Genomic DNA, 25,385 nt, shown 5'->3' with positions numbered 1-25,385 from the left:
CATTTACAACAGCATTCAGAATGTCAAATACTTAGGGATAATTTAGCAAAACATGTAATACATTGTTGAGAGAAATTAATAAATGCATAAATAAAATGAGTGCTATACCATGCTCATGGGTTGGAAAATAACACTGTTACAGTATAAGCTCCTTTCAAATTGATCTATATATTCAAAAAAATCTGAACCAAAATCACATCAGGCTATTTGTGGAAACTGGCAATCTAATGTTAAAATTTATATGGAAATGAAAAGGACTTAGAATAATCAAACACTTCTGAAAGGACAAAGAAAGCTTTCACAGTCTCCTTACAAAGTCTACTGGAAAAGTCAGCAATAAAGGTAGTGTGGCATTGTCTTAAGGATATATAAATTAGTGGAATGGAATATAAGAGTCCACATAAAGCCACACGTGTATCGCCAACTGACTTTTGTCAAACGTATCTAGGTAATTCAATGGAAGGAAAGACTTTTCAACAAATCATGCTGAGAAAACTTAAGCCAATGGGGGAAAATGAACTTTAAGCTTTATCTCACACAATACACAAAAATTAATGTGGAGTGAATTATAGCCCTAAATTTACCTGTAAAACATCTAAACGACAAGCCTAAAATAAAATCTTTGTGACTACGAGGAGGCAAAAATGCCTAAGGGAAAAAATAGCAGCACCGACTATAGAAGGATAAAAACACAAACTGAACTTGATCAAAATTAAACACTCTTGCTCTTCAGAAAACAACATTAAGGAAATGAAAAGTCAAGTCATGGACCAGGAAGAAATACTGGCAAGGCATATATCAAAGGGCTCTTATTCAGAATACACAGGGTACTCTTACAACTCTCAATAAAAAGAGAGAATTCAATTAAAAAATAGGCCAAGAATTTGACGACATTTCACAAAAGAAGATAAAGGATGGCCAAAGAAGTGCATAAATAATTAACACTCACATCATTAGTCACAAGGAAAATGTAAATATAAAGTACAATTAGATATAGCTATAAAGTCTGAAAATAGCTACAATTAAGCAACCACATGTTGCTAGGCTTGAGGAGCAACTGGAACTCTCCTACATTGCTGATGAGAATGTACAATTTAAGAAAACAGTTTGGCAGTGTCTTATGAAGTTAAATAGTTAACTATCTGCCTCAGAAATCCCAGTTCTGGGTATCTGACAAAAAGAATAGGGGCACCAGCGTGGCTCAGTCGGTTAAGCTTCCCACTTCGGCCTAGGTCATGGTCTCACCGTTCCCGAGTTCGAACCCCATGTAGGGCTGTGTGCTTGCTGACAGCTCAGAGCCTGGAGCCTGCTTCTGATTCTGTGTCTCCCTCTCTCTCCTCCCCTCCCCCACTCTGCTCTGTCTCTATCTCTCAAAAATAAATAATCACAAAAAAATAATAAAAACTATGTCCATACAAGGACTTGTACATGGATGTTCATAGCAGCCTTATTCGTAATTCAAAATGAAATAAAAAAAATGACCCCCAAAAAGTGAATGGATAAACAAAATGTAGTATGTTCATGCCATGGAACACTGCTAGCAATCAAACTAAATGACTACTGATATGCACAACAACATAAAGAAATCTCAAAAAAAATATAGTGAGTAAATGAAGACCTGACACAAGGGTGCCCGCTATGATATGATCCCATTTATAGGGAATTCTGGAAAGGATGAAAATAACCTACGTTCAAAAGCAGGATGGTTGCCTGGGACTGAAGGTAAAGGGGACTGAAGGCAGCAGAGCATGAGGGAGGGAGCTCTGTGAGGTAGCTGAAATGTTCTGTAGATTGTGTTGGTATTTATATGGGTACATACCTGTGTCCAAGGTGCACTGTTACATGCATTTAGAAACACACATTTTATTGTCTGTAAACGAAACCTCTGAAAGCTGATTAAAGAATATGAATCCACAAGTCCATGGACACTTGGCAAGCAGGGGACTAAAAAAGACTGTGTACATAGCAGCATCCATGTACACATGCATATTCCAAGAGGAATGTAAAATATCAGCACCACAGTGAACATGAGAATCTATCCAGCTACTCTGGATACTGAGTTGCTGACGTGACAATGCTTGTATTACTGAGGTCACCTAATATGATCTGGTGGGGTAGGTTTGGGTTCTGACACTTTGCTGAACAGCGTGTTAAGTTCTAAGGCAGGGCTCCCTCATTTTAGTAGGGCATGAGAAGTTTCTTGATGCGTCTTTATTAAACAAGAATGTGCTAAGAACTGTGTCAGTTACTCTGGAAGAGACAGAGTTGTTCAGATAGGGTTGTTCAGCATCTCTATCCCCTAAATCTTAGAGTTCAGGACACGCTGGGGCCCAGTTTAGTGGAAGATTGATACATGCATGACTCTAGTAGAGTAAGAGTGGGAAAACTTCACAGGAGAGGGTGAAATACTGCACGACTTGATTTTACAAAGAGAAGGGATCGTAAGAGAGATGGACACTTCAGCTCGGTCTTAATGGATCACACGAAATGCACAGGTATTTCATCTATCTGGCGGAAGGTCTGAGAAGGCATTGAGGGAAGGAGCTCTACGAGGAAAGCTATAGAGATGAGAAATAACTAGGAATGTAAGTTCTCAGTTGGAAGTCAGGATGTTTCAACGGGGAGATAAACTTGGAAATCCAGACTGGGTTTCAATTCATTCCATAATGGGCTGGGAAATTTGGAAAGTTTTTTTTTTTTTTTTTTTTTTTTTTTAATGGCAATTAATGACCAGGGCAGAGCTGTAGGGTAGAACGATTAATCTGATAATATGTATAGGAGGGACGGGTGTGGAGAGAGACCAGAGGTGGAGATACCCAATAGGAGGCCATTTCAATAACTCAGTTGAGAAATTAGGACACCTGAACTAGGAGCCGCAAGGAGATTTACTTAAGAAACTAGATTTGAGAGACGGTGTGGTAGAAACAGCAGGACAAGTTATATGTATGTGATGTGGAAGAGGAAGTACAGTCCTAGGGCCCTGAGCCCGGATGCCCAGCAGGGAATTAGCCGGTGCTTCCCCTCCGTTTGATGGCCTCATGGCCACAACAGCTCTCTCTCTCTCTCACTCTACCACAACAGCTGGAGCCCACTTACATGTCTGACAGCGAGTAGGGCTATGGTTGCGCCATGTCCAGCGGTTGTCGATGCTGATGTTTGATGCTCCCACTATCCAAACACCAAAGCGTGCTGACATGCATGGCTTCCCCGGGGGAAAGTATGAGGACAATATTCAGAAGGTTGGAATCATGGCTCCCGTGAATTTGCCAGATGACCTTCACAGAGTGACTCTCAGTACTGATCTTCTGAACCCCTGTGAATTCTGTAGGGGTCCACAAAGCACTTTGGGAACTGGAACACCCCGTATAGAGGGGGATTACTAATATTCTTGTCACTAGCAATCTCTATCATCCTCATCTTTATATGTACAGGTATTGGCACCTGTCCGGAGGCATCTCTCTGCATTCATCCCTCTCCCCACCCTAACCATCTCTTCTTTTTGCTTCTCTGATCCTGGAATTGAGGGCTATTTTGCACAAGGATGACCATAAAGATAGTTTTTTCCAAAATACCACCAATTCCTTGCAATATACCCAATATGTACATCCATCTCCTAAAGTTAAACATTTTGATAGTACTGGAATGTTTGAAATACTACCATGTCAACATTCTCACACATTTCCTGAAACTTAACAAATTACAGGACCCGTTACCACTGACCCCAGGAGTTCAATCCCTCTGTTCTCTTCTCCATACCGTTAAATATTCCCCAGATCCTTTTGGATGTTAAATGAAGAGCAGTGATCAGCTCTGACTCTGGATAAGAAAAACTCTGCATTGGATTTATTGAAAAGTGGTTTGCCGATCTCCACACTCTCACCATGGTGAAGGGTTTTCCAAGGAGATGTCAATAGTAGATGATTGCCGAATTTAACCTAACCCCCACACTAGGTGGGCCCTCACAGCTTTCCTGGGATGCATAGCACCAGTGCCTTTCACACACTGTGGGGCAAACAGCGTCTTTTTTACAAAGTTGAGACTGACGAGGGTTAGATTTATGACAAGGAAGTGGGTATAAAGCTGATCTACCCTCAGGTCACCGTGCACCCAAGAGTAATGACTGGCCTCCAGGTCCTGGTTCTAGGGCTTTCAAGCTGCCCCCACCTTAATCTGAACGCTGGAGAAAACGCACATCCTGTCTCACTGGCATGTGAAGACAACGCACGTAGGACGAGAGTTCTGGGAACTCCATAGTAGCTAGCAGATACGAGCTTTTATAAAAGAGCCAAAAGAAAAGAATCCACTGTGCCTTTAAGAGGGCTTCTAGTGGGAAAGGAATATTTCTCTCTCATAAAGCCTTGCTTATAACAATATTTTTCAAGGAACTCAGCTCAGATGGTCCAGGAAGCGCATTATGGTCTACTGTAGCATGCAAATTCACTGCTCAGCACATTATGGGAACATAAATATCATGATCCCCACACTCTGCAGGTTTTCATGTGGCCTCCTTCCTTCCTTCCTTCTCTTCTTCCTTGCCTTTCCTTTTCCTTTTCCTTCTGCTTTCTCCTTCTCTTCTTTCCCTCTTCATTTATATTGTAAGGAAATTATAGCAGCTCATCTCAAATAGAGGAGAGATTTCTTTCTTTCACTTAAAACGAAACAAAACAAAACAACGTCTTCCTTAATGGGCTCAATGTCAAATTCCTCAGAATTTCTGAATGTAACAAAAGAGAATTGTTCTAAGGTACGAAGGTACTTTTTCCACCAGTGACTTAAAAAACTGGAAATAAACGAAAGCCAGGGAAAAGCTGAATAGTCCTCACTTGGCAATTATTCAGCCCTTGGAAATTTCCAAGCCCTCTGCAATCATTAATTAATTAGTGAAGATGATGTTCCACTTTACTGAGGCTGGGAGCGTGACATAAAGAGGTCTAGAGGCTTTCCCCAAGCTGAAAGAGGAATGTCAAGGGAAGAACTGAAATTAGAATTAGAAGCTCATTTCTCAAGCCAGTAGTCACATCACTAAGCCAAGCAGAGTCAATATTGGGACAATAAGGTCCTCTGTGCACAGGTGCAGTTGAATACAGCAGTGTTCTGCTCAAAGACCAACTGTGGAAAAGCCCACCCCTTCATCCACCAGTGCCCCCACAACACACACAGGAAATTTCTGTAGCTTCATCGCCTCTTTCCCCTTTCCTAAAACACAGACAGATGGCTAAATATCAACCTCCAACCACCCTCCTCTATAATCGCAGCAAAAATCCATGATTTAATTTTCATGATTGAAAGGCACAATATGATGTCAAAAACACATGACACTGTTGAAAATAAATATTTCCAAGAAAATTTTTAATGACATGAAATTCACTGATATCCAGAATCCGTAATAATGTAGACCACCTCGAATAATTACCTTCTCCCATAAGAAGGAAAGGGAAATGTCATGCTTTTGGGGGAGTGGATAATCAAAGTTCACTCCAAGAGCCTGAACAGGTTGCTGAGGGCAGATCAAACATTAGTGATGATGCGGCTCTGCCTGACACCTTAGATCCAGGTCTTGCACTGGGTCCTACACCCATTCCCCCTACACCACTGGATTGGTTCCAAATGTTGAACAGGCACTATCTAGATAGTACCTCTGACATGATAGGTAAATAGGAAACTCGAAGACTGGCTCAGCACTTCTCAGCAGATGATTCCCTCCACCAGATACACTTTTGCTCTATTTCATGTCTGTTTCCCCTGGTGGGGTGATGGAATCCTTAAACAACTCAGGGCCCACCTCTTTCCCTCAGGAACATCAGTCAGGATGCTCTGGGTGAGGAAAAACTGCATGCATAGCTGAACTTAAATGGTGAAGACAACTGTCCCAACCTACACTTTTAATCTTCCATAGGAGAATTTGTTTCAGTTGTACCAAAAGCAAGGGAAAGTTCAATAACCCCATTTTGTTCTGAATGGGTGTTTTCAGGTCCAGGAACGACCACTGCAGACATGCTGTAATGTTAACAAAGGGCAAGCCTATCCAGTGTGGCTATTCTTGACAAACTTTATTTAAAAGCAAAACAATAGGGGCACCTGGGTGGCTCAGTTGATTGAGCGTCCAACTTCCACTCAGGTCATGATCTCGCAGTCTGTGAGTTCGAGACCCACATCGGGCTGTATGCTGACAGCTCAGAGCCTGGAGCCTGCTTCGGATTCTGTCTCCCTGTCTCTCTGTGTCCCTCCCCTGCTCATGCTCTCTCTCTCACTCAAAAATAAATAAACATTAATTTTTTAAAAATTAATGCAAAACAAGGGGCACCTGGGTGGCTCAGTCAGTTGAGTGGCTGATTTCAACCCAGGTCATAATATCATGGTTTGTGAGTTTGACCCCCATCTAAGGCTTTGCACTGACAGTACAGAGCCTGCTTGGGATTTTCTGTCTCCCTCTCTCTCTGCCCCTCCTCTGCTTGCTCTCTTTCTCTAAAAAATATAAACTTCAAAAAATAAAAACAAAACAAAAACAAACAAAACAAAACACCCTTAATAACATTTATTTTCATGGAGGGAGTTTGAAAAGAAAGGCCTCCCAAGAGTAACTTGGAATCTTTATGTTGCAGAATGACCATGGCTGGTCCACTTTTGTGTAATGAGCATTCATAAGGTTACCGGGTGCCTCCAGATACTGACAGGCCCCCCTGGGAAGGGTTCTTTTCCTCTAAAGAACCTAAAATTCTTTTGGAGCACCATTAATAGAGTAGATGTTTTCATGTGAGAATCAGGGTTTAGTAAACATCTTACCGAGAGAGTAAGGATCTGACAGATTTTTGTCATAATGGTGAAAATGTGAACAGGTATATCTGGAAACTGACAATCTTGAATGGGTAAAGGATTATACACACACACAGATACACACATGTGCGTACACACACACATACACACACACACACACACACACACACTTCTATAATCCATCTCAACAATTACAATTCAACGTGTAGCTAATCAAGGGCTCTACAGTTTCTTTTTTTTAATGTTTATTTATTTGAGAGAGAGAGAGAGAGGCAGAGAAAGAATCTTGCATTGTCAGCACAGAGCCCTACATGGGTTTCGATCCCACAAACTGTGAGATCATGACCAGAGGCGAAATCAAGAGTCAGACACTTAACTGACTGAGCCACCCAGGTGCCCCAAGGGCTCTCCAGTTTCTGACTTCTCACAGCTCTAACCAAAAGGGTGGGCTCAGTTCCAACCAATAACTGGAGATTAGCTTGGTTTCTCCATTGTCTCCCTTGCAAGTAATTCTCCTTGGATCCTCTCGTCGGGGTGGGAAGAAACATCATCATGTTGGTTCTAGTACTCATGGAAAGTCCAAGTTGTAGGTGAAGAGGTATGTGTAGTATTGTGTCTTAACTATTCACAGGAAGTAACAATGCATTGACTTAAAAGCATATATGCTTGCAATTAAATCAAACCAAAAAAAAAAGATAACTGTCCTAAAGGATTTTTAAAAGTTTCTGAACACAGTTAAGGCCCACAGACTAAGATTCTTCCTGGAGGATCAGTAATGGGGATAAATAAGAGGTAATAAACAAGTTCCATAATACTGCAGCCCCCTTCACCTCACCTACCAAGGGGCCCTTGGCCACTTGTTCTGTCTCAGCAGCCCTAGGCTTGTTTGCCCTAAGCAGAACCCAGAGTGCCAACTTTGCTTGGGTTCTGAGCGTCTTTACATGAGCCTCATGTGGCCCTGTACATCTCTTACCTACAAATATGGGGACCTCCTGTCCCCACTAAGGTACAAGATGCTGCGTATCTATTTAGAGTCCAAGCACATGCAACAGCTAAGCGTGAGGAAGTTTCTGACTCACAGAGGGGCGCTTTGACCAACAGGGGACAAGAGCTGGAAGAGAAACTATTTTCCCATCCTCTCCCTGAACAGATTGTCCTGATCTGCTCATACGGTCTTTTGCAAGATGATCCTTCAAGATTGAACAATTGGCTGTACTGGATATTAAACAGTAGCCATATGATCCCACACGTAGGATCTCTGCCTTTTCCTGCTTCACTCATGCTCACCTGGGACTGTACTTTCTAATGACATAAAAGGAGCACATACACTTTTGCCTTAGGGTGTGCTTTCTGGGGAAGTCAGGCCAAGATACACACTCCTTCAGCCCCATCACTATGTTAATGAGTCCCCTACCTTTTGTTGCAGTGGCGGTGCGCAGGGCACTGAAACAGGATCTGTGATATAGGTCTTCTTGGGCCCAGTAACTGGATACATCCCGGCTGGGTTCTGGTTTCCTGTTCCAGAAGGAGTATACCCTTGTTCCCGCTTCCACGTATTCGGATGCCCTTGTTGACCGTAAGCTGGATCAGAGTCATTTTTGCCCCCATAGCCAGGCCCTGATGGGCAATAGGCTTCATAATAGCGTCCTTGGTTGGGGGCATACCCATACCCAGGCTCCGGTTGAAGTCCTGGTGGTGGAATATATGCATAGTCCATGCCCCCCCGTGTTGAAGGAGGTGGGCACTGCCCAGAGATAGAAACTGGTTGAGTGTTATAGCCCTGGGGTCCTGGGCCTGCGCCATAAAATTGTCCTGATGAAGGAGCAGCCATGTAATGAGAGCTGGGCTGGGCTGACTTCACCTGCACGTTGAAGGCAGGCCTTGAAGGGGTGGATGCCGTAGCATAGGAGGCGGGGACTGGTTGAGGCTGGGGTTTTAGTGTTCCAATTGGTGCCACAGGGATGGGTCCTGCCTGGGGTGCAGGCTGTGGTTTCAATGTAGACTTTTTGGTTGCCGTTAGAGGGGGTTGGTTTGGTATTACCATTCTTTTATGTCCTGTGACAGGGGTAGAGACTGGAGGAGAGGCAGTCGAACTAGTAGAGCCCTAAAGGGGGAAAGAGAAAAAAAATAAAATAAAAAAGATAAAGATTACTGCCAGTGAAAAATGAAAACACATAAAGGAACAAATATTAGTAACTACTATTCTTATTTTGTATCAACTCTTATATGGTGCCTGCCTTCTAAGAATTCACAAACCAACACAAAAATCATGTGCACTTTTGTGTACTAGTAATGAACAATCTGGAAAAAAATTAATGATTTCATTTACAATTACATCAAAAAGAAACAAAAATACTTAAGAATAAACTTAACCATGGGGCACCTGGGTGGCGCAGTCGGTTAAGCGTCCGGCTTCAGCCAGGTCACGATCTCGCGGTCCATGAGTTCGAGCCCCGCGTCAGGCTCTGGGCTGATGGCTCAGAGCCTGGAGCCTGCTTCTGATTCTGTGTCTCCCTCTCTCTCTGCCCCTCCCCCATTCATGCTCTGTCTCTCTCTGTCTTAAAAATAAATAAACGTTGGAAAAAAAAAATTAAAAAAAAAAAAAAAAAAAGAATAAACTTAACCAAAAAGGGCAAAAGACTTACATACACTAAAACGTACAAATGCTGCTGCTGAAAAAAATTGAAGGCATAAATATATATGAGACATCCTGTGTTCATGGATTGGAACACTTAATATTGTAAAGATGTTAATACTACTCAGAGCAATCTATAGATTCAATCCAATCCCTATCCAAATTTCAATGGCAATTTTTTTTACAAAAATGGAAACAATTCAGCCTGAAATTCATATCAAATCTCAAGAGATCTGGATAGCCAAACAATCTTGAAAAAAAAAAAAAAAAGAACAAAATTGTAGGTCTCACACTGTGCAATTTCAAAACTTAGTACAAAGTTACCATAATCTGCATGGTATGATAGTAGCATAAAGACAGACATATAGACCAACAGGATAGTATAGACAGTCCAGAAATAAACTCTTGCATACATACACAATTAATTTCTGATGAGAGTTCCAAGACCATTGGTTTGAGAAAAGACACTCTTTTCAACAATTGGTGAGGAAAACTGGATATCCACAGGTAGAAGAATGAAGTTGGACCCTTACTTACACCATATATAAAAAGTAACCCAAGTTTTTAGCTCTAAATGTAAGAGCTTAAAACTTAAAACTCTTAGAAGAAAACACAGGCGGAAAAAAAATAGCAACTTCTTGACATTGGATTTGTTAATATATATAATATATATATATATGTATATATGCATATATACATATATATATATATACATATATACATACATATAATACTGAAAGCACTAGCAATAATAAACTAAGCTAAACAATGCTATCTCAATCAGATCAGATTACCAAAGATATAGTCAACATACAGCAAAAAGGAGGTACTAGAGAAAGAACAGGAGGACTGGGCAAGGGTACGAAAAAAAACAAGTAAATCAAAGAGGGGTGTTGAAAGAAACAAACACTCCCAGAAGAACCAAAAAGATGCTAAATTTTAGAACAAAGATTCCTATCAAAGAGTGATTTACCAAAGATAACCCAAATGTAGACTCTTCCTCCTTTTCTAACTTCCTGATTTCCATTGCATTCATTCATTCAATTCAGAAATACTTACTGAATATCTTAAGAATGTTTAAGGACACAAAGATTGGAAGATCTCACTGCCAAACTATGAGAAGTCTTGGTTAGGCTGGGGATAAGTAAAGGCTCAGAGAAAGCTTGGAGATTCAAACATCTGTCCTTAGGCATTAGTCTATTATGGATCTGGAAATATGTCAATGACAGAATGTTTTAATTTTGCTCTGAGTTACTATGATTAGATTTGTTGATACAACAAATGAATGACCACACCCTGATTTTGCTGTTTATTAATTTCCAAGAGAATTCACATATTCTTAGGAAGAGGGGATGTGAGGCCTTATGTTACTCTAATGTCATTTACCCACAACAAGTCACTAGAGATATATAGCTGTGGGAAAGATGCCGCTAACTGCTTCTTCATACCTACTCCCCTTCTTCACTACTCAAAGAATTTCTATTTTATTTAGGGTGACAATGTCCTCACTTAAAATACTTCTCTAGACTACAACCAGAGATAGAACGTTGCCACGGGACACAGTTCTGGCCAATGAGATATATGCTAAACATTTTAGGGAAAACAAAAATTCTCCTGATAGAAGCATCACCCCTACCTACCTTGCCAGTTTCTTCTTTCCTGCCTGGTTGGTGGATGTGGGGCTGTAGATGGTACAGCTATCTTACCCCCACCATAAGATGCAAGTCTATCAACTCAGATATATATAGCTTTCTGATGATCTACACTGATCCAGAGATAAAGATTAAAACACTCCCAGAGATATTTGGTTGACATACAGTAATTCTCAATGGAGAGAAAATCACCTCCTGATCAGGGACGTTTGGTAATGAGTGGGGATAATCTTATTGTCACAGTGACTAGGGGATGTTATCATCATTGCATGGGCAGAAAGCAAAACACATCACTGTCAAACCCAAGATGGCAACAGCATCCCAATGAAAGTGACAGACTCTTGGGCTACATTTCTTCTGTCAACCTACCTGTGAAGTTCCCAGATGTGAGCCAAGGAGGCCACAGGTCCTCTCTAGCATCTCTCGTCTACAACACTCTCTACTTCTGGATCCAAATAACCCTTCTCCCCTTGGTCCCTTTGATCCTAGAGCACATGAAAGCTCTGACTCTGCTGGCTCCAGATGATCTCTCTGTACCTAAACACTTCTCTATACCCAAATGCCTGTGTACGCGATGCATTTATAAATCAGCGTGTTATCATTTTTGTTGGGATTCTGACAGTTACAGCTCTCTTTCCCACATTTTATTGGTCTCAATTTATATTTGTCTCCTTCCCTAAAGAATTCATAATTCTAGATTTAGTTCTTTAAGTTACCGGAGGCTGTTAAATACAGTTATCTTTTTTTTTTCCCCCTTATCTGATACTAGCCTCTCAGAGGACAAACTTGCCATTTACTTTTGTAATTGAAGCAACCTTAGTAATCTTGTCTTGGCAGAGTAGCTTTTCCCTTCTTTATGAAGATGGCTCCAACAGTACTCAAGAGAAAGAAATTCCATTTCCTTAGTAAGCAATGTATTAAGAAATACATCCTGAAGAAATTCCTAAATACACACACAGTTAATTAAGATCCTGACACTCTGTAGTAAAAAGCATGGGAGAGTCAGTCTGAACCTAAAAAAAAAAAAAAAGGTAAGGTCAGTTTTTTTTCCCAGTCAACCATGTCAGTCTTAAAAAAAAATGTCAGCATAGATGGAATTGAATGTAAGAAGGAATAAAGCTTTTCTTTTCTTTGATGACTCAAGATCAGCAGAAACCCAGAGTTCCTATTTTGAACACTTTACAAACCCAACTATAAATGGAGACAGTGACTGAGCAACTGGGCTAATGACAGGCGTACTCTGTGCTGCAGCTGTAGAGAAGTCTGTCCCCAGAGCAGATCCTGCAGAAATCACAGATTTTGGAAATGAAAGCCAATCACAATGATAAAGTAAGAATAAAAAAGAATTAATATAGACCTAACTCCTGAGAAGCAACATTTTCCAACAAAATTCCTCTTTTTCTTTTTTGGTGAACACACACACACACACACACACACACACACACACACTTTAAACCTCTGTAAAGTCTTTGAAGGAAGGCATCAGGTCACAGTTTCAGAAGTCATTGCTTTCTTCTAGGAAATATCTCACCAGTGGAACTCTCTTTGGGGGATGAGAAGGTTTCCCACAATTTTATTATGAATTCTGCTGTGTATGTGCCGGCATGCTTCTGACTATTTTCTATATCGTAACTACGGGAGTGAAAATAGCACATTTAGCTATATTTTTCCCTTTGCAATTTTACACTCTTTACCTCACTGGAGGTGGAAGGGGTAAAGAACAGGAATCATTTTAAAGCGTATTTATTTATGTTCTTCATAGTTAAAGAAAGCTATGGCAACATTTTCCTGGCCCACATATTCAATTAAATACATAGTGAATCTTTTCTACTCACTGAATTAGTTGGCACTTCCGAGTATTTATTTTTGGCATATCATTTCTTTTTTGTTTTTGCAGAAATTCTTAAAGTTTTATCATGATTTAACATTTTTATTTTGAAAGTCAAGCACATTTTAAAATTACAGGAATATATATATATATTATATATACATATATATTATATATACATGTATATATATAATATATAATATGTATTTGTAATATATATATTATATGACTTGAATCTCTGTAAGTCTTTTTATGTGGTTATTTTTCCATTAATTATTTTCTAACGATCATGTAAAGCTCTGTGAGGTTAATGGGAGAAGGGCAACATCCTGGGATGAACAGCACATGTCCCCCCGTCCGCCAGGAGCTTATAGTCTGGCAGAGGGGCTACTATATAATCAACAACTGGTGGATGGATACTCCATTACCAGGAAGAACTGGTCGTGGCCATGGGACAACAGACAAGGGGTACCAAGAGCACCTCTCGTTCTCACCCTATGGGGCAGGTCCTCAACTTCCTTTGTGGCCAGGTCAGGATAAGGCCCGGCCATTCCTCAATCTCTCCTGCCCCTCCCACCCGCTCCCTGACCACACTCACACGAGCGCACACACACTCCCCTGCTCCAACCTACCACTATGTCTTCTATGCATCCTCTGTTTCTTTCTTATATCCTTACATTTAACTCCAGTCTCGTTTTCCTTCCACTGCCGTTTGCCCTCATTGCCACTTCCCTGAGCTGTTCGTTGCCATCAGCGAACTTCACTTCTTTCTCACTCCCCTCCCTCAATAATGCCACAGTCATCTCTCTAACGTGACCCTCTGAGCCTGGCTCTCTGCTGATCGCAATCTGCCAATGGCCCTGCTTTGTGTTGAGCTTGTTTTATTATGTTGTGCTCTTTGTTTGTTTGTTTGTTTGTTTTTAATATACTTTAAAAGAATTTCCAGTCTAGCCCCTGCCTCCCTGGCCAGCTGCCTCCTTTTTTCTACCATCACTCACATCACACACTCCAGCAATTTGAGGCTTATGCAGAGACTGGAATAGATCACACAGTTATGTCTGCACTCAGATCCGTCAGCCAGGACCTCCTTCTACAGTCTCTGATCTGTTCTATCCAATCTCTACCGCGCTGCTCCCCTGCTGCTCAAACATAGCCATCTGGGCAGTTGCCTACTTATTCTGCAAGTCTCAGATCAAATGATGTGTCTTCTGTACTGTCATTCTAGACTCCCCTGTAATGATTTGGACGTTCTTTCTGTGGTCCTTCAGTTATATTCCCCATGAACTTTGTACATAGTCCCCATTAAAACAGTTACCTTCTAGTGTTTTAATAATCGACTTGCATGTTTTTTAAGTTGGAAAGAAGTCAAGCTGTAAGCTCTAGAAAGCCAAATTATCATGATCTCAAACAGACAGAGATTTGTCTTTCATAATAGAGAATCCAGGAACAGGCAGCGAAGAACTAATGTCTGCTCAACAGTGACAGCAGGGATTCAGGCTCTTTCTAGGGATCTGTTAGAAGCACTTCACTAATCTTTCTTTAAAATTCCTACTGATGACCAGTCGTCACCATATTGCCCAATGGCCCCTGAATAATGACCCTCTTTATCTGACACAGGCCCTCCTCTCTTCTCTCCCTCTTTTTCTCTCTATTAACTCTTTCCAGGACCATATACACAACTTAAAATACCTTCCGCAATTATGAAGATTCTCTTGAGTTTCTATCTCCAGAATTCACCAGCATTCTGAATACCAGGCCCAGATATTCAGCTGTTTATTTTATGTGTCTGCTTGGACGTCTCAAATGCCTTTCAGGCTCAACATGTGAAAAACTGTTTCATCATCTTCCTTGAATCTGCCCTTCTATTCCCGTCTGGTTTTCTCATCCACACAGGTGTTGCTCAAATGAGAACACTAGGAGTCATTCTTGAGCCTCTCCCTCACATCCCATTCAAGTACTAAATCCTGTCGATTCTATTTCCTAAGCAAGGAGTTCTGTAACTCCCAAATCTTTCCACATTTCCTCATTTCCTCTGCTGTGGTGACTCTATTCCAAGATACCACCACCCGTCACTGTGAATTCTCCAACAGGAATCCAGACTGGTATCCCAGGGTGTACTCTTTTTCCCTCTTCAAGGAATCCTTATTCTGTAGACGGAGCGCTTCCTCTCAAACACAGATTTCATCACATTACTTTCCTGCTTAAAAGTTTTCAACGCTTAGGGGATTGTTTTGCACGCTAGCTCTTCTCCCTCTCCCTGAAAGGTACACACTCTATCAATCTCTGACACTGACTTTTTCTCATAGCCAGTGTGCCAGGCTCTCAGGTGCCATCACCATGTGAATTCTAAGGAGCTAATTCCTCAGGACCCTTTAAGTGTCACCCTGAGTGTGGTTCCTCGGTGAGCTCTGCTGAATCCTCCGGGCAGAGTGAGCACTGATTACTGCTCTCCTAACCATATCACACTTGCACGTGTCTGTCTTCACGGTGTCAGGGACTCTACCCTTGTACTCACTACTGCTTCCCCAGTGGCTTTTGCATATCATAGCTAATAGTGGGCATTTGACAAACATTTGAATAAATGAATGACTGAATGAGTTTGGACTCCAAGAAGAATTCGTTTCCTTGTCAGATTATAACCTAACGTGCAAAATACGAGCTACCTCGTTTCTCTTATTACTTGACAATCAAGAAACGCTGTCATGCATTTAATGCATACTTAATTACAGTAATCTCATTAGTTTTTCCCTTTCTCTAAATAGTTCAATGGCTTTACTTTTTGAATTGATTAATACTACTATCTTTCAAAGAAGCGTCGAAATGCTTACTTTCATTTTGATGGTTATATTGTATATGCAAATTCTACTGGATGCTGGCTCTAATCTCTTACAGATATAGTTAAGGGCCAAATTTTCTTTTTTTTTTTTAAATTTTTTTTTTCAACGTTTATTTATTTTTGGGACAGAGAGAGACAGAGCATGAACGGGGGAGGGGCAGAGAGAGAGGGAGACACAGAATCGGAAACAGGCTCCAGGCTCTGAGCCATCAGCCCAGAGCCTGACGCGGGGCTCGAACTCCCGGACCGCGAGATCGTGACCTGGCTGAAGTCGGACGCTTAACCGACTGCGCCACCCAGGCGCCCCAAGGGCCAAATTTTCAATAAAATTACTGCAAAAGAAAAGAGACGAATGCATATTAGAATGATCTTTAACAACATGTACCGCAACGAAATGCATTTGAACTACCAAGTAATCACAATGCCCCAATCTCTAAAAATTTAATTAATCAAAGTTATTTATTCAATTAAAAAAATTGAAATTCTGCTGTGTGTTGGTTACTGAGCTAGTTGCTAAAACCACAAACAGACAAAGGAAGTCAGAGTCACTGCACTCAGAGAATTCTTAATTAGATTTTTTGGACAAAACAGGGGAGCGGTAAGTAAAAGGGTTTCTACTAATAAAGAAAATTTTCTAAGGTAAGAGAAGGGGAATGTATACAAAAGCGAAAGTCCTACATAAAAGCAATTGTATAAAACTCAGAGCCCCTTCATGTATTTTGATTCCAGCTAGTACAGTGACATGGAAAAACGCCTACGATGGCAAATGAAAATATAAATGCTAAATGACAAACACAGAATGTGAAATCAATCATATACGCAATACAGTTGAAGTTGTAGGAAATGTTATTTCCATATGGACAAAGAACAGATAAACCATGGAACGGGATATGGTTGATTTGTCAGAAAGGATTCTGAGCGTTTCAACTTCAATTTTACTTTCATGACACTTATGTACAGTTATGGGAACAAGACTTGATGAAGTATTTTCCTTTACGGTTGTCAACTTTGTATATCCTCGTGGCAGGAAAACAAATTCAAATATTCATTGATATCAAAAAATGCGAAAAAATGGCAAACACTTAATGTTACCTGTCCTTTGTGTAAACAGTTTGAACACTGCTTATACTTAATCCTCACAGGCACCCTTGAGACAGAAACTATTATTATCCCTATTTTCGAGATGAAGATACTGAAACACAGAGAAATTAAGTAACTGCCAAGGTTATACACACACCTAGCAGGTGGCAGATGTGGGATTCAAACCCAGGTAGCCAGGCTCCCTCGTTTTGGGTTTTAAAAACCGGTTTGTTTCTCTCCAGCAAAGTAAGGGTGAACTAGACCACATGTCGAAAAAGCAAACAAAAAAGAAAAAAAAAGAGGCCTTTCCACTCTATCTATGGTTTTCCCAAATTTAAGAGTCATGAGATGTAGATGTGGGAACAGACACATTTCTCTCCTAGAAGAAAAATAACAGAGTAAAGGAGACAACAGATACTCAGGGCTGGGATCTGGGAGAAAACAGAAAGAGATAGACTGTGTTAAATTGGAGAGTCCATACTCTGTCTAAACGCCTGCTGCTACACCGTGCCAGCTAATTGCTGCCCTGTGAAATATGGATCCAATGTTTCTCTTCTGACTTTACGGTCATTTTTCTTTGCAAACACTGAAAAGCCACAGTAAGGATTTCTGCAGGACAAATGTGGCACATGAGGTGCATTTTCAACTCCCATTCTAACTTAAGGACACTGGCAAATAGAAATACCATGATGAATGAAATTGAAGGGTCCCATGTTGGAATTCAGGGGACAAAAACTTCCGGCTTCACCACTGTGTAGTTGGGTAACGATGAAAAAGGAACATTACTTCTCTAGATTGACTTCTCATCTGAACAAAGAAGAAGACTTAAGACTGCTGTTATTTTTCTCTTTTCGTTTTAAATGAGGAGTGCATCTTTTTCTTGAAATAAAACTCTTTCTTTAACCCAGACAAAAGATGAGCTTCATTGGATGATGCTCAGGGTTGACGGGAGCCCACCCACTTGTTCCTCTAATACTATTTCTTTACAAAAGATATAATGACATTCAAAATCCAGCGATTCCAAGAGTAAATTCTGAATGTTTAAAATTAGTTTTAATGGCCAATAAGAGCCTGATCTCATCACTAAGGATTCACACCAGGAAGGTACTTAATAAATAACGGCTGGATAAATGAATAGCTAGACTTGGCTTCTAAGTTTGTACAGTGAGAAAAAAATGCAAACACGGATCACCTATGTCAGTTATAATGCCATGCATTCTCATATTTGCTACTGTTATTTTTTAATTAAAAATTACGGTCTTATTTTCTCTATGTGTTTAATTGAGTAATTACCTTTTTTTTGGTTTCTTGAGTGCCCTTACTGATTATTTTCCAAAACTCAAGATTGGTTGATTTTTAAATAAGTTCTATGCCCAACGTGGGTCTTGAATTCATGACAAGAATCACATTCTCTACCGACTGAACCAGCCAGGTGCCAGAGAATTCAGGATTAGTACCTAGAGCAGATCCATTTCTCACTCATTCAGGCCATATTATCCACTTGATAGATGACCCCATGAGCTAGAAAACAACCTAGCAGAACAAGAGTAGAATACACGATCATAATACTGTACATTAAGAGAAGTACTTCTCAAATCTGGCTACACAGCAGGACCATTGGGGGCTTTTTAATACAAGTTATCTTTCATTAGGCCTTTCTAATTAATAATTATTATCTTAGATCCACCCAGAGATTGAAATCTGTAAATTAAAGAGAGGGCCACATGATTTTTTGGTGAATCCAGAATTCACAACTACCTTCTTAGGTAGTGTTGTTAAAGCAGAATAGTGAGGCATACGTGGAGTTGGGGGATAGAAATAATGCAAAGGGGTCACCCCAATTATCTTCAAAGGACAATGTTTTTGTGAGTTAGACTTAGGGAGCAATGCGGTATTTGTTGGGTTCTATAAACTCTTCATGAGAAATATGTGTCTGGGTGAACTTGGTGATACGTATCGTAAGTCCTAATAAAGTCCATACCTTTCGTTTCTAGAAATTTAACCTAAGGAAATTACCACAAGATAGCATAACCGTTTGGTTTCTAAAAATGGTCATGGTCATATAATATATAAAAACGAAAGGTTATAATTATAAGCAATTTAAATAATCGATACATGGGAGCTGGTGAAATCAATGATGGTGCATTCATATAATGGAATACTATTCCACAATTAAAAACTATACCATTAATGTTTAAAAACATTTAACATTATCAGCAATCCACCAATCCCACTCCTGGCATACACCCCACAACGAACTGAGAGCAGGGACTCTCATGAGTATCTGCACACTCGTTGTTCATAGCAGCATCGTTCGCAACAGCTAAAATGTGGCAGCAACCCACGTGTCCACTGACAGGTCAGTATATAAACCAAATGTGGTCTACCCATACAGTATTATGTTACTCAGGCTAAAACGAGAAAGCAATTCTGACACAGGAATCAACCTTAAAACACGGTGCTGGGATGAATACGCCAGTTACCAAAGGACACGTACTATAGGATTCCAATGACCCCGGTGTCTAGAGTCGTCAAATTCACAAAGACAGAAAGTACAATGTGGTCACCCAGAAGGGAGGGGGGAGGGAGGAATGGGGACTAATTAGCTAATGGGTATAGAGTCTCAGTCTGGGAAGATAAAACAAGTTCTGGAGATGGATGGTGGTAATGGTTGCACAACAATGTTAATGTACTCAATGCATTCTTAGAAATGGATAAGATGGCGGGTTTTGTCATATACTTCACCTAACAGTAAAAGAGGAAAAAGAACAAGAAAGGAATAACAATAAAAAGTCAATAACCTTATACATTTAAAAATCAGGTTTGGTGACGTTTTGTATCTGTTAATCCATATTTGCATCTATCTAGAACTCTCACACATGCATACTTACTTACATGGCTAGAAAGACCTAGTCTCAAAATGGTAACAGTGGATATTTTAAGGAGGTGATGTTTGGTGTTCTGTATACTTTTTTCTATTTTCCAAAGTGCCTAACACAACCACATATTACTTTTTTTTTAAATCAGAGTATATGTGTGTATTAAATACTACATATGAAAATATACATTATTAAAGAAACTGACACACACCAAAAACTATCGTAGTGTCCAACTTGCATGTGTGAGTGTGTGTGCATAAAGAAGAAAAAGGAACATCGAAGAACATTGCAAATGGTTTATAAATATTCTTAAGAGGTGAAAAATTACATTAGCAGATGCAATTAACAGAAACTTGTGTTTCCATCTTCATAGTTTTTCTGTATTTTCCATATTAAAGAAAAAAAGATACCTCATAAATGGTAGCTGAGAACTGGTGAATGGTTAAAATGATCTCAAAAGATTACTTTTGGAATTAAAATCGCAGGATTTTAATTAGTGTCACTGAGTTCAAAACATTACTGCCGATACAGAGACATGACTAATACACTAATCCTCAGCTGTTGTGCACCTAAACCACACACACACACACGCACGCACACACACACGCACGCGCGCGCGCGCACGCCCCTTACAAGTCTCGCAAAGAGTTCCTGTCAGAGAGAAGCAGAAATAAATCTCTTCCTTCTGTGCATCATATCAAACTTGTTCACTTCACAGTGCACCATTCCACAGACATGAGCTACAGCTAGAGAGGGGCTACTCTTAAGAGCTTCAGAGGTGCTTCAGACACAGCAGCTTTAGTTTGGGTCGGGTGTGCACTCCAGAGCAGTTTTTGCCTTAGAAGCTTTTCCGTGTAATTAATTCTTACCACACTTCTGACTGGGTATAAGTGACTTTGAGGACAAGTGGCTCCCCAGACTACTGAAGACACCAATGCTGGCAGGTCAGCTTGTTTTCCCGGAAATAAAATCAAGTCCATTGGCAGCATGAAGATACCGCCTTGGGAACCGTCATTTCTGAGTTCCTACTATCACACGGGGAAGCGGTGACCCCACAGAGGCCCTGCACTCATATGTCATAAAACTATCATGTCATCATATTAACACCAAGAAAGCCAGCATTTCAAGGAGAGTAACCCCCCCCCACCCCTCCCCCGCCCCGCAAATAGCTGTCAAATAAGATGTGGTATGTCATCACTTTTGAACTTGAGAGGTCTTTGAGGCTGCGGTTTATGTAATACCCATACCAGTACGGTACACTTAGTCCTAGCATGCATGTGGCTGGCCCTGGATAAATGCCATTGTGATGAGGGTTAATTCAATCCGAGCGTGTTCAATAATCTAGGAACAAAGTGACAGGAGAGCCTATTTCAATAGCAAATGATCTCATACACGGAAATCATCCCCTTCAAGGGCCTGTGCACTTTTGTCCAATCAGGGCCAGGGGTCAGGTTGAAAAGTACCAAGCGGTGAACTAATTAGCCCAGAAACAACAAACACGGTCTCAGTGACAGTATGACAGCACAGGTGTATTTTTACATGGCCAGTAGCACTGGAAGTTGGAATAATTCTTTTGGTGGGTAAACCGGCAATCAAGAGCCATTAAAATGCCCGTAACTTATGTTTAATTGCTTATTTACAAACTATTAGAGGGTGGTTGAAGAAATCATGGTGCACGGATCCGATGGGATGTTAGCAGCTGGCAAGCAAGGAACACATATTCAAATAAGTCTATAAGGAAAAGCCTATGTGGGGCGCCTGGGTGGCTCGGTGGGGTAAGCTTCTGACTTGAGCTCAGAGGGTTATGATCTCCCAGTGCATGAGTTTCAAGCCCGATGTCAGGCTCTGCAGAGCCTGGAGCCTGCTTCCGATTCTGTGTCTCCCTCTCTCTTGGCCCCTCCCCTTCTGGCACTGTCTCTCTCGCTCTCTCTCTCTCTTGCTCTCTCTCAAAAAGAAAGAAATATTAAAAAAATTTAATTAAAAAAATAAAAGCATATGTATACTGCATATGTATATTGACAGAAAATTTGTAAATCAGTACTATGCTAAGTTTAGTAGGTTATCTTTAAGAGGCATGGTCATGTGATTGGATGTTACAATACAGCCCTGCAAATCTTTCTCTCCTTGGTATAGCAAAGGTTTTTGGTTCTAACTCCTAATTACCTGTACCCTTTCCAGTTCTCACTACCCTAGTTCAGTCCACTATCATTGCCGCCCTAATTCACTGCAATTTATATACCGAATACATGGGCACATATGCTTATATATAATTTATTTTTATTTTTTTTAAAGTTCATTTATTTTTGAGAGAGAGAGAGCATGTGGTAGGGGCAGAGAGAGAGTCCGCAATGCCAGCACAGAGCCTGACCTGGGGCTCAACTCACAAACTAGGAGATCATGACCTGAGCCTAAATCAAGAGTCCTATGCTTAAGTGACTGAGCCACCCAGGTGCCCCTGAATTTTTTTTTAAACTGACCTCTTACGTCCTGTAGTACATCCTCTATGCTGCAACCAGAATATTTCAAAATCCAAATAAGATCATCCCCTTCCTTTATTGAATCTCTTGAAGGTCCCCACTGCTCTTAGAGGAAGTTCAAATTCCTTCCTGAAAGAGCCACCACTTAGCTTCCTTGTCTCCTCCCTTCCCTCCCCTGGGACTGGACGCTCCAGCTATCCTGTGGGATACCTACCCTGAACATTTTCCACTAGCTCCCACTTCTCTCTTTTTTTTTTAAGTTTAAAAAAAAGTTAAAAAAAAACTCTTTTTTTTTAAGTTTATTTATTTTTGAGACAGAGAGAGACACAGCATGAACGGGGGAGGGTCAGAGAGAGGGAGACACAGAATCTGAAGCAGGCTCCAGGCTCTGAGCTGTCAGCACAGAGCCCGACGCGGGGCTTGAACTCACAAACCATGAGATCATGACCTGAGCCGAAGTCGACCGCTTAAACCGACTGAGCCACCCAGGCGCCCCTTTTTAAATTTTTTTTCACTTCTCAACTCTTAATGAGTATTCATCCTTCAGGTTTTAAATGAATGGCACTTCTTGGAAGAGGCAGTCTTGAGCCTCTAAGTCTAGGTGAAGTTGTCTATCACTCGTGTCCCTTTAACAGACTGAACTTCTCAAATGATAACCCTTGTCCATTGTTTCCAATTCCTTCCGTAACTTTCTCGTCTCCCCAAGCATCCTACAGGTGAGAACCTGTCACTCTCATTCAACACAATGCCTTTAGCATCTAACAAGCGATGCTCCATAAGTGTCTGTTCAGTAAATGAAAGTTATTTCCGTAGTGCACTATGGACAAATGCTGTAAAAGAGTAAGATATATTTAATAAAATGAGACAATAATGGCAGTAGTTGGTTAAATTATAACCGTCCCACTCTTTTTTCATCCCCTGCCAGTTTTGTAAAGTAAAAAGCTTTACTTAGATGAAAGCTACACCATAGTTATTTAAGTATGATGGAGGGTTGTGGAATTCAATGTAACTAAAAAATATTTGGGGGCACCTGGTGGCTCAGTTGGTTAACTATCCGACTCTTGATTTAGGCTCAAGTCGTGATATCAAAGTTTTGAGCTCTAATCCTGCATCGGGCCTCTGCACTGCGGGTGTGGAGCCCTGCTTGGGATTCTCCCTTCCTCTCTCTCTGCCTCTCCCCCGTGCTCCCTCTTCCTCTAAAAATAAATAAACTTTAAAAGATATTCTTAGTTTATATGTTTTAGGATTGTTAGCTATAGGTAACAGGAAATGTGGTGAGCGTGATTTAGTAGTGTTCGGTTATAATCAACTACTATAATAGACCAACGAATCCAGCCTATTAGTGCTTCTCAGAAGCCATTAGGAAAAAAGATGAATATACGGCAGGATCTCTTCTCTCAGGAAACCCTCAAGTCCTGTAGGGGTTTCTCATGCTAAAATTTGCATGTTAGTGGTTAGAATGTAAAATGTGACCACTTTTGAGACACAGTCTGAAAAGAGTTATGTGGGGCAGATGTAAGCACAAAGAAATATTTGAGAAAGAAGAAATAAGGTTGATTTATTTACGCATTATTATCCACTATGCTTTACAGAATCATGGAGTATTACAGCTTGAAGGAATTTGAAGGTCGCAAATTTCTACCTTCTCCTCAAGGGAACAGGCTTAGGAAGATTCCCCAGAGTGACGAGGCCTTGAAAGGGTCAGAATTAGAACCCAGTTTTCCAGGCTTTAACACCAGTGTTCCTGACATCACAACCAGAATGACCAGACTTAGTAATAAATAAGCCTATAAAAAGGCAACAGACCCAGTTTTGTTTTCCAACAAAGCGAACCCCAGCGTATAGACACCCGGCCGCATCGCATGGAAATCACCGACAAGGCTCAATGGGGACAAGCTGGGTTGCTGTGTTTTCATACAGGAGTTTCCAAAATAGTAGTGGAATTCAGTAAGGGAAGCCACCAGTGTGAGCAAGTGGCTATATTTGCTACAGTGGAAACAAACAGACCTTCGTTCACTATTTCCAAAGGAATCTGGGTGACCGAAAGCAAAGTAAAAAGGAATAGGTGCTGTGTCACAGTCCTTAGGGAACTCTGTGAGCAAAATTTGCTAAGACCTATTGAATATTTCAAATAAGAGATCAAAAGGACACCATATTCACAGCACATTAGGCTCATAGCAGAGTCACTCGATGCGTGCTTATTTTTTTTCTTTCCTTTTGCAGAAAGCATGCTCGCTTTTAAATGATCACTGTATCACTGGGCTTTGGATGTACATCATTCACATTATATAGTGTATTGGAAAATAAAGTTTCTCTTCCGACACATTTGTTCTCAGAAATGGAGACTGTCCACTTATCGTAGATGGACAAAGGGGCTGAATCACAGAAGGGTATAATTTCTAAGGAGAGAGCACTTCGCCACAGAGTAGGAGGAAGGGTAGAAAATGTTTTCATAAAAAGCGACTATTAGGGACAAATAAGGGCTCTATTCACCAAACCTGTACATATCCCTTTATCCTTGTAAAACAAGCTATGAAAGCACATAATGACTAACTGCGGCAAAATTACTCACATCCTAACTTTGCATAATCGCATAAAATGGTTCTGGTTTTTTAACCCTCCTCCTTCAACAATTTCTGCACTCTTAAAAAAAAAGTTTTTTTTTTTCAACCACAGCACAAATGGTTATAGCAAACGAGTGTACCCAGGCACATCTGCTGTTCCAGAAAGAATCCACTCTCCTGTGCCAAATCCACGTCTATCGGAAGAAATAAAAATAAATTGCGAGCAGGTTCAGCAAATGCCCAGATAAATCCTGCAATGACCACATGGAGTAGATGCATTTCTGGTAGCTGGTGATGCCTGAAAAGGGTGAGGCAACAGAGGAGCAATCTGGAAGCAAAGGTTGCTCGCCCATCAGTCTTTGTCACTCCCTCCCGGAGCGCGGAGCGGAGGTAGCTCCTTTCCCATTCTCTCTGGGCGACTATTGAGATTATCGTTTATAATCTCAGAGGTGGTAGGCAATGGGCAGAGTGTTTTGCAAAATGCGAACAGTCATCTCAAAAATAACAATGACAAGAGCAATGACAGTCCTAGTTTGAATGGTCCCCCAAATCATTCCTTGCTATTTTGCCCATTTATATTTTGGAAAGCTTTGCTGGTAGAGTCTATTTGCGATTTTAGATCCTGCAGTGAAGTAAACGGGCTAGAATTTGGAGTAATCA

The 25,385-nt window shown here is 40.8% G+C and overlaps 1 protein-coding gene across 5 annotated transcripts in view; it reads right to left on the bottom strand.

Moving 5' to 3' along the window:
- The window catches only part of LOC115523314 (LIM domain containing preferred translocation partner in lipoma), a 679,286-nt gene that overhangs the window by 245,924 nt on the left and 407,977 nt on the right, over positions 1-25,385 (bottom strand). For all 5 annotated transcript variants that reach the window (XM_032594731.1, XM_030329251.1, XM_032594730.1 and 2 more), the window contains one exon: positions 8,189-8,878. In XM_032594731.1, coding sequence (XP_032450622.1) covers positions 8,189-8,878 — 690 coding nt within the window. The remainder of the gene's footprint in view (positions 1-8,188; positions 8,879-25,385) is intronic.

The sequence above is a fragment of the Lynx canadensis genome, chromosome C2 (genome assembly GCF_007474595.2).
Source record: "Lynx canadensis isolate LIC74 chromosome C2, mLynCan4.pri.v2, whole genome shotgun sequence".
Lineage (NCBI taxonomy): Eukaryota > Metazoa > Chordata > Mammalia > Carnivora > Felidae > Lynx > Lynx canadensis.
The sequence above is the reverse complement of the archived record's forward strand: the minus strand, read 5'-3'. Positions and strand labels throughout refer to the sequence as shown.